A 14,042-nucleotide genomic window follows, 5' to 3' on the forward strand; every position below is an offset into this window, starting at 1 on the left:
TTTTTCCAGTGATCGATCTGTAAGAAACAAAACGGTTGTGATTCTAGCGTGTAGAATGAACATTCTTTATCTTGATGCCTAATTGACAATAATTTTGCGAAGTAAGGGCTGGATGAAGAAGATAAAGTAAGCACTTCTCTTAGTTAACAATGGAAAAGACATCAGCTTTCGTTCACTTTACGAGAAACAAGGGAGCACAGGCACCAACGTTCAAAACTTTGTTTACAAGCTTCTTTCAGCCACTAACACAATAACGCAGCCAAGAGACAATGCATGAATTCACGTGACTGTGTTTTACTCTTTGAAAATGGAACACACCTGTGCAGCAGCTGTATCGACAACAGGCTACCGAGAAATTTCAGCAGCTTGAAAACCTTGAGTGAAGGCCGAGGCACATTTAAAGGATCAGCCATAATATGCAAAAGCGTCACTCGGGTTCTGCTCGCGAAGCTGACGAACCTATTGCCATGCTGCTGAAGGTCAGAAAATTGTTTGGCATTCTCCTTCTTCAGTTCATCACCTATGGCCAGGTAACGTTTAGATTCGACAAATTTTTGGAACGCATTAGTTAACCGCAAACTTAAGGAAAGAAGACGTCATATTTGTGTACTGAAATGGTAATAGGTCATAATGACTAGTGCTGTAGCTTTAGAGACCTAGAATAGTAGTTCTAGTGCTGTAAAATAGAATTTAGGAAATATAATGAATATGTCGTGATTTGAGAAAAAGTCGACAGATTTGTCGTAATTGTGAGTTTCCATAATGAAGGTGGGATATCTTCCAGATAACTGATGCATTGTGGACTGTTTGTATTAGTTTCTTCTAAACTTTTCTGAATGGTTACTGGTATGTTATCAACGCCGAAAGATAACCCGTTACATTGAGAAGGGTCTTAAAGAGGATTTATTTACAGAATGGTTTTGAAAGCCTACTGGGTTACATTGCTGGTATTAGTGGGGAGCATAGAATTCGCCCTCTGAACGAAAGAAGGAGCAAGTAGACACTACCCACCACTTACTGTAGAATGGGGCTATACTTATACATGAGGCGTTGTTCTGGTTCTCCACTTATTACACATTATACACAAGAGAGCTGTGGCTATATTTATGTTAAGTATAATGAACTGCTGAATCTTGGTTCTTTAATTTACTGTATTTCACAATTTTGTTGCTATACTGCATGGCTGTAATGTGAAAGCATCTCTGAACAAGCATAAGTAGAATTAAAATGTGAAACCATTTCAGAAGACGAATATATGAGGGGGGGATAAGACAGTGGAGAAAATGGAGACAAAAGATGCAAGTTGGCAGTGAATTGAAACTGTTGCAAATTAGTAACATATTGTGTATTTAAAATCTTGAACATGCAGCAATCAGCAACAGTAGAATTATGGATACAATGGGACCACACATCCAAATAGTTGCACCTAAGTAAAGGTTTTAATCAACTTCTGACATGCGACTGGTTTGCTGTGTGGTTCTCGTCGTGTCCGTATTATGTATTTGAAAATAAAATGATATCTGGAACCACTGGGGTAAGTTGACAACGAAGCAACTATTGAAACTGTCTACGAGTATCAGAACATATATATATAGACTTTTGGAAAAGTATCACCCATACAATCCCTAAGATAGAAATGGTAGACAAGTGCTAGAACTGTCATACAATCAGCTTAACAGTTCATGCATCCATGTTCCTGACAATAGTAATATACAGAAGAATGCAAAAGATCAGTGAATTCCAAACCAGCAGTATGTCAGTACCATACCAGGTATCCATAATTGTTTTCCGGAAATACTGGTCATGACTTGTCGTAATGGCTGAAAGTACTCGACTAAGTCGCCATCCACAATAGGTAGGATAACAGGATATTTTTTGGCAAATTTGTACTCCTATGCCACAGCCCGACATCGATTCGAGAGCAATGAAGAGAAGCTGGGATTAATTCCAGGTCGAACTGAAGAAAACGTTTGGTCACAACCAGCAACAAGTCCGCTTATCAGACGAAAATTGAAGAACCACATCCAAGTATAATGAACTGCTTTTCCCCATGCCACGTTATGAATCAGTATACGACAGAAGCTGGCAAAATCAAGGTCTTCATAACAGGAGTCACAAATGCATGTACCAAGCTCTTCCGGTAAAGGATGTCACAACTACTGAGGAATTTTTTAGGTGGTACCAACTCATCGAGAAAATGCTACGAAGGGTCCCTGTGGCAGTTATTGAAGATCTCCGAGTCCTCGTCCCTCTTATATGCCATTAATAAGAGAAGAGATGAATGGACTTCACCAACTCGAACCTGCACCGCAGGACAACCCAGCATCCTAAAAACGCAGATACAACCAACTCCTCTGCCCATTGTAACGCCCAACAGATGAACAGGTATTTCGAGGACAGAGAATACGCACCGTTACGTTTCTACTGATGATGCACTGGACACGTTGTATACTGCTGCAGAGAAATGTGACAAGTTTTCGACCATTACTACGCCGTCAGACATCAAACATTACAACAATTTTATTGAAGCCCATCAAATGCAGAGGATTAATAGTTGACCGGTAAAAGAATCTCTCTGCTGTGTCTTGAACAAGTTACTCCCAAACATGTCGTAGCTGTTCCCCGTCGTCGTACAGACGTACCGGCATCTCGTCTGACCGCCGAATTCAGGAAAACTACCGGACGCGAAGCGACCGCGCGCGTAAGTGGGCCCGACAGGGATGAAAATCCGCCATGGACGACAATCACAAAGATACCAGAAAAAGTTTAACATTACTGTTTAACATCACGTCGACGATGAGATCGTTAGAGATGGGGCGCAAGATGTGATAGGAAGTCAGCTGTGTCTATTCGAAGGAACCATCCTGGCATTTGCCTTAAACGATTTAGGAAAAATCATGGAGAACCTAAATCAGGATCGCCGGATGTGGATTTGAAGCGTCATCCACCTGAATGTTAGTCTAGTGTGCTAACCGGTGCGCTATCTCTCTCGATCCCAAGGTGTCAGTAAATCACCCTGACGCCATCATCAACGACCAACCTGTTTGGTCGCTGGGCGACTCTGGGACTTCTCTTTCAGTAACCTAAAATGTTTATGTCACCAGCTAAATACAGATATGTTTCGTGATACGAAAGCGACTGCAGTAAAAGTCGCAAAAGGGAAATATGTCCAGCAGATCAGAACATGTACTGCAAGAATAACTATCAATGACAGAAAACAGCCCTTCGAATTCGTGGTTTTAACAAAACGTAGTCATAATGCTGTTCTCAGATACGGGCATCAAAAGCAATCATAGACTATGGATAAACAGAGCTCTAGATTTACGGTGGTTGTTTGCCGTTGTAGATTTTTGCTGTCCCTCTGCAATCAACGAGACGAGTTCCAGTCCTCAGTCTAGGTATTCAGTTAACTGTGAGGGTTTTATAGATTGCAAAAAGATACTGTCTCACAAAAGAAATCTACATGCTAGTGTTATTATTATAAGCATTGCAGAGAGACAAGAATAACTTCATATTACTAACTATAACGAGAAGCCACGATTCTGTCCTGAAGGTATATTCGTAGGGACAGCTGAACCAGTCCGAGAATGGCAAGTTAGCGACTAGTAGTAGAGCAGTGCTCTACTACCACTGCAAACGACGCAGTAGAGGAAGCTACTGTCTAACTGAAAATGGGAATTGGCCTCACCAAGGACCAATGAGGATGATAGTTATCCATTCTCAACAAATTTTCGGATGCGTTCAAATCAACAATGGATAACATTGGTAATGTTATGGCTCATGGTAAAGAACCGAGAAACATCTACCAATATTCCAGATTTGAAACAAAGTGTCGCCTGCTCAACGACGTACAATTAGAGGCGATGTGGAAAAAATGCTTCAAGATGATATTATTGAACTCTCAGAGTTCTCAGACTTCTAGTGAGCAAAAAGAACGGCACAAGGCGATTCTGCGCCGAGTCCCAGCCACAGTACAAAATCACAAAAAAGATCATCTACCGATTCCCGCATACTGACGATAACCTAGGCTGACAGAAGAAAGCAAAATACACACATCAAAAAAAGTTTTGCATCACCCTGGTTCCCAGAACTCCTGGAGATAGACGATGAATATGGATATTGTATCACAGACACAGTCCCTTCGATTGTTCAGAGATGTCACTAAAACCGGCCAAAGACGTAAACAACCATGCATGAGCAGCGCTTATTAGACGGAGGTGGTCCGACAGCCGATCAGTTCCAGTCGTTCCATAAGGAAGGAGGTACACGGCTCACGTTGTCTGTAGTTCAACTATACCTAGACCATGGTTCGATCGCGTCCTCATTGTTACTTGGTGCCAGGAAGGGCTTTCAACAAGGGAAGTGTCCAGGCGTCTGGGAGAGAACCAAAGAGATGCTGTTCGGACATGGAAGAGATACAGAGAGACAGGATCTGTCGATGACATGCCTCGCTCACGCAGCCCAACGGCTACTGCTGCAGTGGATGACCCCTACCTACGGATTATGGCGTGGAGGAGCCCTGACAACAACGCCACCATGTTTAAACTGTGCGCAATAGTTTGCTTGATGCGCAAGCATATCGAGGTCCATCTTTGCAACCACACCATGCAGCGCGGTACAGATGGGCCCAAAAACATGCCGAATGGACCGCACAGGATTGGAATCACGTTGTCTTCACCGATGAGTGTCGCATATGTCCTCAACCAGACAATCGTCAGAGACGTGTTTGGAGGCAACCTGGTCAGGCTGAACGCCTTAGACACACTGCCCAGCAAGTGTAACAAGTGGAGGTTCCCTGCTGTTTCGGGATGGCGTTCTGTGGGGCCGACGTACGGCGCTGGTGGTCATGGAAGGCGCCGTAACGGCTGGACGATACGTGAATGGCATCCCCCTACCGATAGTGCAACCTCATCGACAGCATATTGGTGAGGCATTCGTCTTCATGGAGGACAATTCATTCCCCCATCGTGCACATCTTGTGAATGACGTCCTTCAGGATAACGATATCGCTCGGCTAGAGCGGCCAGCATGTTCCCCAGACATGAACAAGCCTGGGATAGATTGAAAAGGGCTGTTTATGGACGACGTGACCCACCAACCACTCTGAGGGATACACACTGAATTGCCGTTGAGGAGTGGGACAATCTGGACCAACAGTGCCTTGATGAACTTGTGAATCGTATGCCACGACGAATACAGGAATGCATCAATGCAAGACGACGTGCAACTGGGTATCAGAGGTACCTGTGCGTACAGCAATCTGGACCACCACCACTGGAGGTCTCGCTCTATGGTAGGACAACATGCAATGCCTGGTTTTCATGAGCAATAAAACGGCTGCAATGATGTTTACGTTGATCTGTATTCCAATTGTCTGTTCGGGTTCCATAACTATGGGAACCGAGGTGACGCAAAACTTGTTTTGATGTGTGTATTTATCAACCTCAGACACGCAAATAGGTTCATGAGACTGACTGGGAAAAGATAAAAACTCGTGAAGGCCTCTATGAGTTCAAAGTACGCCGTTTGTACTCTGTTAACACTCGAGACATCTTCGAACGTATGATGGACAACCTGTGCCGACAACTTAAATGGACAAACTGTCTTTGCAATTTGGATGACTATGTCTTTTTTTCTTTTTTTTCTTTTGAAACCTTTTAAGAACATATAAGCTGCCCGCAAAATGTGCTGAAGTGTGTTCAGAATTCAGGTCTCCACCTAAATCCGAAAAAGTGCCTCTTCATCAACCAATGAAAATCTTGGGGCATCTAGTGACTGGCCATAACCCGCCCTGCTCCAGAGAAAATAAGAACAGTCACAGAATTTTTGACTCCCCAACACAATTGTGATGTGAGAAGCTCTCCTGTAATATGCTCACCCTACCGTCAATTCATGTAAGTGTCCTGTACTAAGGTGCAGGGAGACACCAACATTCCTAGGAACAAGGTGCAAGGGAATCCTTCATTGTCCTTAATAAGGCGCTAACATATCCTTCAGATCGGTTTGACGGAGGAGATAGAGAAGATCCAAAGAAGAGCGGCGCGTTTCGTCTCAGGGTTATTTGGTAACCGTGATAGCGTTACGGAGATGTTTAATAAACTCAAGTGGCAGACTCTGCAAGAGAGGCGCTCTGCATCACGGTGTAGCTTGCTCGCCAGGTTTCGAGAGGGTGCGTTTCTGGATGAGGTATCGAATATATTGCTTCCCCCTACTTATACCTCCCGAGGAGATCACGAATGTAAAATTAGAGAGATTAGAGCGCGCACGGAGGCTTTCAGACAGTCGTTCTTCCCGCGAACCATACGCGACTGGAACAGGAAAGGGAGGTAATGACAGTGGCATGTAAAGTGCCCTCCGCCACACACCGTTGGGTGGCTTGCGGAGTATAAATGTAGATGTAGATGTAAAGCATTGTATGAATAGAATGCCAAGAAAGTAATTCACATTGACGCTAGCGGTTATGGGATAGCTGCAGTTCTAGTACGAATTCAGGAAGCTGCTGAAAAGGAGATAGCTTATGCTTCCAAGTATTCTCCAATACGAGATGAAGTACCATTAGTAAGTAATGATCTCTGTGATTCAATGCAAGGAATGGATTTACGTTACCAATGTGAAATGCAACGAACACAATCCAAGATGGCGGCAGCCACGCACCTCCCCCATGTCTGTCATCTGACATGGCCTTTCCCCACTCTTCCCTCTAGCTCCATCAACTTTTTCCCTCCCCCCAACTGTTTCCAACCAGTCACAGTGCAGTAATAAAAAAGAAAGATCCAATGAAAAATCGAACACGGCGAACTACATAGCCCAGTTGTGCATTATGCTCCACCCACCTCCACTCCTTTTCACTCAATCACAGCGAAATATTAAAGTGAGACACCAATAAATAAATAAAATAAATTTAAAATACCTGACTACCTGAATTGGGCTTTGTACACTCCCCTTACTCCTTATTTCATGCCAATCGGTACATACACTCCTGGAAATTGAAATAAGAACACCGTGAATTCATTGTCCCAGGAAGGGGAAACTTTATTGACACATTCCTGGGGTCACATACATCACATGATCACACTGACAGAACCACAGGCACATAGACACAGGCAACAGAGCATGTACAATGTCGGCACTAGTACAGTGTATATCCACTTTTCGCAGCAATGCAGGCTGCTATTCTCCCATGGAGACGATCGTAGAGATGCTGGATGTAGTCCTGTGGAACGGCTTGCCATGCCATTTCCACCTGGCGCCTCAGTTGGACCAGCGTTCGTGCTGGACGTGCAGACCGCGTGAGACGACGCTTCATCCAGTCCCAAACATGCTCAATGGGGGACAGATCCGGAGATCTTGCTGGCCAGGGTAGTTGACGTACACCTTCTAGAGCACGTTGGGTGGCACGGGATACATGCGGACGTGCATTGTCCTGTTGGAACAGCAAGTTCCCTTGCCGGTCTAGGAATGGTAGAACGATGGGTTCGATGACGGTTTGGATGTACCGTGCACTATTCAGTGTCCCCTCGCCGATCACCAGTGGTGTACGGCCAGTGTAGGAGATCGCTCCCCACACCATGATGCCGGGTGTTGGCCCTGTGTGCCTCGGTCGTATGCAGTCCTGATTGTGGCGCTCACCTGCACGGCGCCAAACACGCATACGACCATCATTGCCACCAAGGCAGAAGCGACTCTCATCGCTGAAGACGACACGTCTCCATTCGTCCCTCCATTCACGCCTGTCGCGACACTACTGGAGGCGGGCTGCACGATGTTGGGGCGTGAGCGGAAGACGGCCTAACGGTGTGCGGGACCGTAGCCCAGCTTCATGGAGACGGTTGCGAATGGTCCTCGCCGATACCCCATGAGCAACAGTGTCCCTAATTTGCTGGGAAGTGGCGGTGCGGTCCCCTACGGCACTGCGTAGGATCCTACGGTCTTGGCGTGCATCCGTGCGTCGCTGCGGTCCGGTCCCAGGTCGACGGGCACGTGCACCTTCCGCCGACCCCTGGCGACAACATCGATGTACTGTGGAGACCTCACGCCCCACGTGTTGAGCAATTCGGCGGTACGTCCACCCGGCCTCCCGCATGCCCACTATACGCCCTCGCTTAAAGTCCGTCAACTGCACATACGGTTCACGTCCACGCTGTCGCGGCATGCTACCAGTGTTAAAGACTGCGATGGAGCTCCGTATGCCACGGCAAACTGGCTGACACTGACGGCGGCGGTGCACAAATGCTGCGCAGCTAGCGCCATTCGACGGCCAACACCGCGGTTCCTGGTGTGTCCGCTGTGCCGTGCGTGTGATCATTGCTTGTACAGCCCTCTCGCAGTGTCCGGAGCAAGTATGGTGGGTCTGACACACCGGTGTCAATGTGTTCTTTTTTCCATTTCCAGGAGTGTAGTATTAAAGCGATGCCGAACTCAAAGATATGCATTATTTCCGTGAATTTACATAAAACTGTGTAATACTAAAATGATACAATATAATATAATAATATAAAGGTAAAATATATGCATTATTTCCATGGTGTGTACTTAAAATTGTGAACAAATACACACTTCTGTCGCCACCTTTTCACTTGAAAGTCTAAGATAATTATGCACACACACACACACATAACTCTGGCATAAAACTGAATAAGAGAGAGCCACCCTCAGTGACATCCATGAACAACTGCTGAGGCGGGTGTTTGTAGATTAGATATTCTGGTGGTTTGGAGGAGACATAGTTATGCGTCGCGGGCTGTAGCGCCTATTGTGACATGCTTATGGAGTTTGGGTACCCACAATGGTACCAAAATTAGTGTGCAGCATCCCCGAATTGCATAAGATGCCAGCAAGAAGCAGTACCTGGAACCAGTACGAGATGTGTGACACTGTTGCAATGTGCACACATCAAGGAGTTTGTCTACTGTGATTGTGACCGTTTGTGTCCATGCAACAGAGTGCAGGGAGGGGGGGGGGGGTTCCACCGCAAGTGACACTGAGTCTAATCTTGGGATGCTGTTACTTTTTGCCTATGACTAAAGATACTGAACATTCTGTCAGCCATAGCCAAGCGCCATCTGTTTGGCTCTGTCTCATTCGCAATTAAACTGAGCTGTAGGTCTCTTGGTAGGTTATCAACAACAAGGTTCACAGCGTGGCATGCGATATAAAAGGTGAATCAGCTGAGGTGTGGAGGCAGAGCCAGAAATGGGAGAGTGTACAATCACCATGTCTGATCTCGTACATGACATTTCGAGAGTTGCTGTTCCCACATACAGGACTATCTTCTGTAACAGCACTGCCTTGGGTGTCTCATGTCTATTCCCAGCAGGAGGCAGCTTGATGATATCATAAATTAGTTCAGAGTGGCTGGCCTGGTCACTGAACGTATGCGTATACTTTGACTGGTCGTCGAAAATGCTGTTTGTCTGAAGAAAATACTCGATGTTCGTTAACCACATGCTCAGACTCTTGGCGTCGAAAAGTGGCAGTTTGAGCTGAACGCTACATGAACATCTCGGTTTACCAGTGGTCGCATTATGTTCGTGAAGTATGTGGGCAAGATGGCTGCCGATTGTTCATGTGTAGTTGGTTGTAGGATGGCGAATTGCGAATGTTGAAATACGTTGTGTGATGTGTGGAAGACACAGGTGACATGAACGTAGTGTTTATTTATTTATTTATTGCCAAATTGTAGACCTGTTACCTGATGTTTAAAACAGGTCGTACATCTTACAATTTTCGTTTTTCATTCTTTGTAAATAAAACGTAGTGTTGCAGAAATGGTTAGAATCGAGGAGACCCTCAAAGGGGTCTACGTAATTCACTGGATATAAATCAGTTAATAGGTTCACAGTATCCGCCATTGTTGATGCGGCATCATGCCACTGTTGACTATTGGTAACGAAAACATACAGTATTCAGAGTCGGTTTCACACACTGTCCAAACCGATGCTACACTGTATTCTTGCGAGCAGCATCTGTTGATCTAAGTAGAATAGCTGGTGCATGATGGCCACGTTATCACTACACAGCAAACACGATGGACTTCAGAGAAGAATTTGAGTGTATTCGTGGTTGATGTTAGGTCTCCAGTGTGCAAATTGGGATACTACGGCAGTAGTAAGCCACCGTCGATGATAAGAATACTCTTTATTAAGCTGAGCATTAGAACAGGCCGTCTCGTCTATCACATTCCAGCTCACACCGAAGACTGTCCCAAAGATCTACCACACCACCATGTTTTGTCTCTCTGAGACGAAAGTCCCCACAACCGTATACAAAACTAAGGTCGTTTGCTACCCCTGTGGATCAACTTGAGTACTGGCACTAACGTGCATACTAATAAACAAATACATACTTGAATCTTACAGCTAGGTCATCAGGCAATTCACTTCGTTCAGGGTCGTATATGAGTTTTAGAGTTTTGCGGAGAATGTAGTTTAGAAACCTTTTATAAGATTTTCTCGTAGTACCTTACACACGAAATACAATATGTCATGGGAATTATAGAATGTCAAGTGACCTTTATTCACATGACACACGAACGTCTGACATATTTCAATTACACCATACACACAAGATTTGAAATTCAGGTTACCTCTCTTCACAGGAGTCCACAAGAAAAGACAGTACTTGCTACATAATTATTTTTTTAAATTTTTACGCAAGGACTGAGATCGAAACTTTGTATGAGGCAGTCCATCAAGATGCTCTGGGCAAGTGAGTGCAATGTTATTAAATCCACAGCAGAGGAATTAGAACGCGTCGTGCTTACAACCAGTAAGAATGTAGCTTTAATTTACGACATATCTGATGTAAGAGTGAATACTAACCAAGCTACATTGTACACTGAAATACGATTTCCAATGGTAGGAATTAAAGTGCAACAGCAATGTTACACGATACATTCATATCTGATAAAATGGAATACAAATGGAAAATAGATACAGATACAAACTCACGAAGTGTTATTAGTTTCTAGATGAAGAGATGCTCTTGCCATTATTTCTGTAGCATATTTCAAAGATTGTATTGGTGAAAATGTTATTATTTCTGGTACAACATGTGAAATTCAGTGCCGCGCGGGGTTAGCCGAGCGGTCTAAGGCGCTGCAGTCATGGACTGTGGGGCTGGTCCCGGCGGAGGTTCGAGTCCTCCCTCGGGCATGGGTGTGTGTGTTTGTCCTTAGGTTAGTTTAGGTTATGTAGTGTGTAAGCTTAGGGATTGATGACCTTAGCAGTTAAGTCCCATAAGATTTCACACACATTTGAACATCTTTTTAACAAATAAAACAGACGTAAAATTTGTTCTTGGTCTGTGAGTATAGTTATTTGGGCTAACTGGTTTTGGTATCAATTTCCAACATGACAACGGAGATAATGGCAAAAACCTTTGTCAAACAGCATTGCCTTTTGTAACTACTTGCGCTACTTTTGCTTCCAGTGAGCACTATGAGTGAAGTTGTGACTACAGTCCGCAGCTCGTGGTCGTGCGGTAGCGTTCTCGCTTCCCACGCCGGGTTCCCGGGTTCGATTCCGGGCGGGGTCAGGGATTTTCTCTGCCTCGTGATGACTTGGTGTTGTGGGGTGTCCTTAGGTTAGTTAGGTTTAAGTAGTTCTTAGTTCTAGGGGATTGATGACAATAGATGTTAAGTCCCATAGTGCTCAGAGCCATTTGTGACTACAGGTTTACATGAAAGTAAATTTAGTAGAAATCCCTCGTTTTAGAATTAGGTCCTTCCCAGAACCCCCGAGACACCCCACACATCCAACTTCTACATGCTCCGCGAAATCCACAAATCTTACAGTCATTGGCACCTCATTGTTATAGATTGTTCTGTCCCCAATAAAAGAATTTCGGTCCTCGTTGACCAACAGGAATCTAACCAGTCGCCTGTTATCTAGCTTCCCACGTCAAAAATACCACCTCTTCCTTCACTGACTTCCACCATTCCTGCCAGTTTTACTATTGACGTCACTTCCCCGTACATCACTATCTCTCACGTTCATGGTCTTGCTTTTACTGAAAACTACCTTCCCAAACACCCCTCAGACTCTGAACCCACAACCTGATTCCTCATACATCTTACCAACTTTATCCTAGCTTACAACTAATTCCCCTTTGCAGGGAAGGCATACAAACACCTGCCATTGCGCCCTGAATTGAAACACATCCTACCCAAGAGCGTCCCCACCCCTTGTAAGGTGGTGTCCCATTGCCAACCCAACGTCACTGAGTCCCAACTTCAGCACCATGCCACAGTGATTGATATCCCCGTGGAAGACCCAGGTGCAAGACCTGCCCAATCCATGCATCCAGCCCTTTCTATCCCATTCCTGTCACTGGCTTATCCTACCCGCATCAGAGACTAGGCCCCCTATGAAAGCAGCCATGTCATGTAGCAGCAATCATTGCAGAGCTCCTTATCTTGGTATGACTACCAACTAGTTGTCCACCATGACGAATGACCAACGCCAATCTTTGGCCAGAAGTGTGGTAGACCACTCTGTGACACATGTAGCTGAATATTACATGCTCAATTTCAATGGCTGCTTCACAACCAGATCCAGCTGGATCCTCCCCTCTGCCATCAGCTTTTCGGAATTGCACAGCTGGGAATTATTCTTACAAAACATTCTCTGTTCCTCAAATTATCCTGTCCTTCACCTGCAGTAACTTACTGTCCTCACACCCTCCACACAACCGTCTCTGCCCCATCTATCCTACCACTAGCTTCCTGTTCACGTCCACTCACTTTCATTTTGTACTGCCTTATACCTACACATCTGCCCATCTTTCCCATTCCCTGCAACTCTCCTTTTCAGGTGTCCTTCCGCCGGTCCCCCACCACCGCGCCTCCTTCGACGCTGCGCCTTGTTAAGCCTCCATCTACTCCGTTAACTCTCGACCACACAGCGCTCTTCTCTCCCCCTACCCCCTGCCCTGATACCCCACGTACTTACCTGCCACACTCCACGTTGCTACTTTCGTTCACTGTGACAACTGTATTCCGGTCCAAACTGCTGGAGATGGCGCTAATGTGTGCGTGAGGTGTGCTTGCTTGTATGAATGTGCATCTGTATTTTCCTTTCTGGTGAATGCTAAATGAGTAACAGTCTTTTCGTTGTGGCTATCTGCATCTCAACAAATTGTCTGTAGAGTCACTAGCAATCTATCGTTTTCCTGATATTGTTAGCAGTCAACATCACGTGTTCACTGATGGGGATGAAAATGTGGAGCACAAATAGATAAAATTGAAAAGTATCGTTCCGTATGCCTTAGACAAGCATGTTTCGAAAAGGATTTTAATGGATGGGAAAGATCCACCATGGTTTAATAGCCGTGTAATAACACAGAAGAAAGCTTTATCGCAAAGACAAGTCAAAACCAAGCTGACAAAAAAAAGCCGAACAAAACGACAACGAAAATTAGGAGAGCAACGAAAAGAATCGTTCAGTGACTTCGAAAGCAAAATTTTGCCAGTTGATCTGACTTAAAACTCTACGAAATTCTGGTCTTTTACAAAATCAGCAAGCGTATGTAAATAATCTATTCAGTCACTCTTTGGCTGTACTCAGAAGAAAACGGAAGATGACAGACAGGAGTCCGAAATACTGAATTTGGTCTTCCGAATCCGTTTCATCGTGGAAAACAGTACTATAACAGATTAGTAGTGGAAAGGCTTCTAGACCAGTGAGATTGTACAAAGATTATGCGAAAGGAATTGCTAGGTGGCTGGCGACTGGAAAAAATGCGCAAGTAAGTGCCATTTTCAAGAAGGGCTTATGACAGATTGACTTAATTATGGATCTACATCACTAACGTCAGTCTGTTTAGAATTGTGGAACACGTTTCAAGCTCAGGTATCGTGACGTTTTTGAAGAACAGAAACATCCTCTATCAAAATTAACATGGATTCTGCAAGCAGAGATTTTGCGAAACTCAACTCTCTCTGTTCCTCCATGAGATCCGCAGCATTGCGGATATCGGCGCACCGTTAATGTCATGACCCACGACTTCAGGAAGGCGTTTGAAACAGTTCTGAATTGTCGCTT

General features: G+C 44.9%; 1 protein-coding gene across 1 annotated transcript in view; it reads left to right on the forward strand.

The window, feature by feature from the left end:
- The first annotated feature begins 436 nt into the window (after positions 1-436).
- Positions 437-14,042, forward strand: part of LOC126475043 (acylcarnitine hydrolase-like) — a 96,597-nt gene continuing 82,991 nt past the window's right edge. Inside the window, exon 1 of the mRNA XM_050102590.1 lies at positions 437-530. Coding sequence (XP_049958547.1) covers positions 468-530 — 63 coding nt within the window. The 5' untranslated portion in view covers positions 437-467. The remainder of the gene's footprint in view (positions 531-14,042) is intronic.

The sequence above is a fragment of the Schistocerca serialis genome, chromosome 4 (genome assembly GCF_023864345.2).
Source record: "Schistocerca serialis cubense isolate TAMUIC-IGC-003099 chromosome 4, iqSchSeri2.2, whole genome shotgun sequence".
Lineage (NCBI taxonomy): Eukaryota > Metazoa > Arthropoda > Insecta > Orthoptera > Acrididae > Schistocerca > Schistocerca serialis.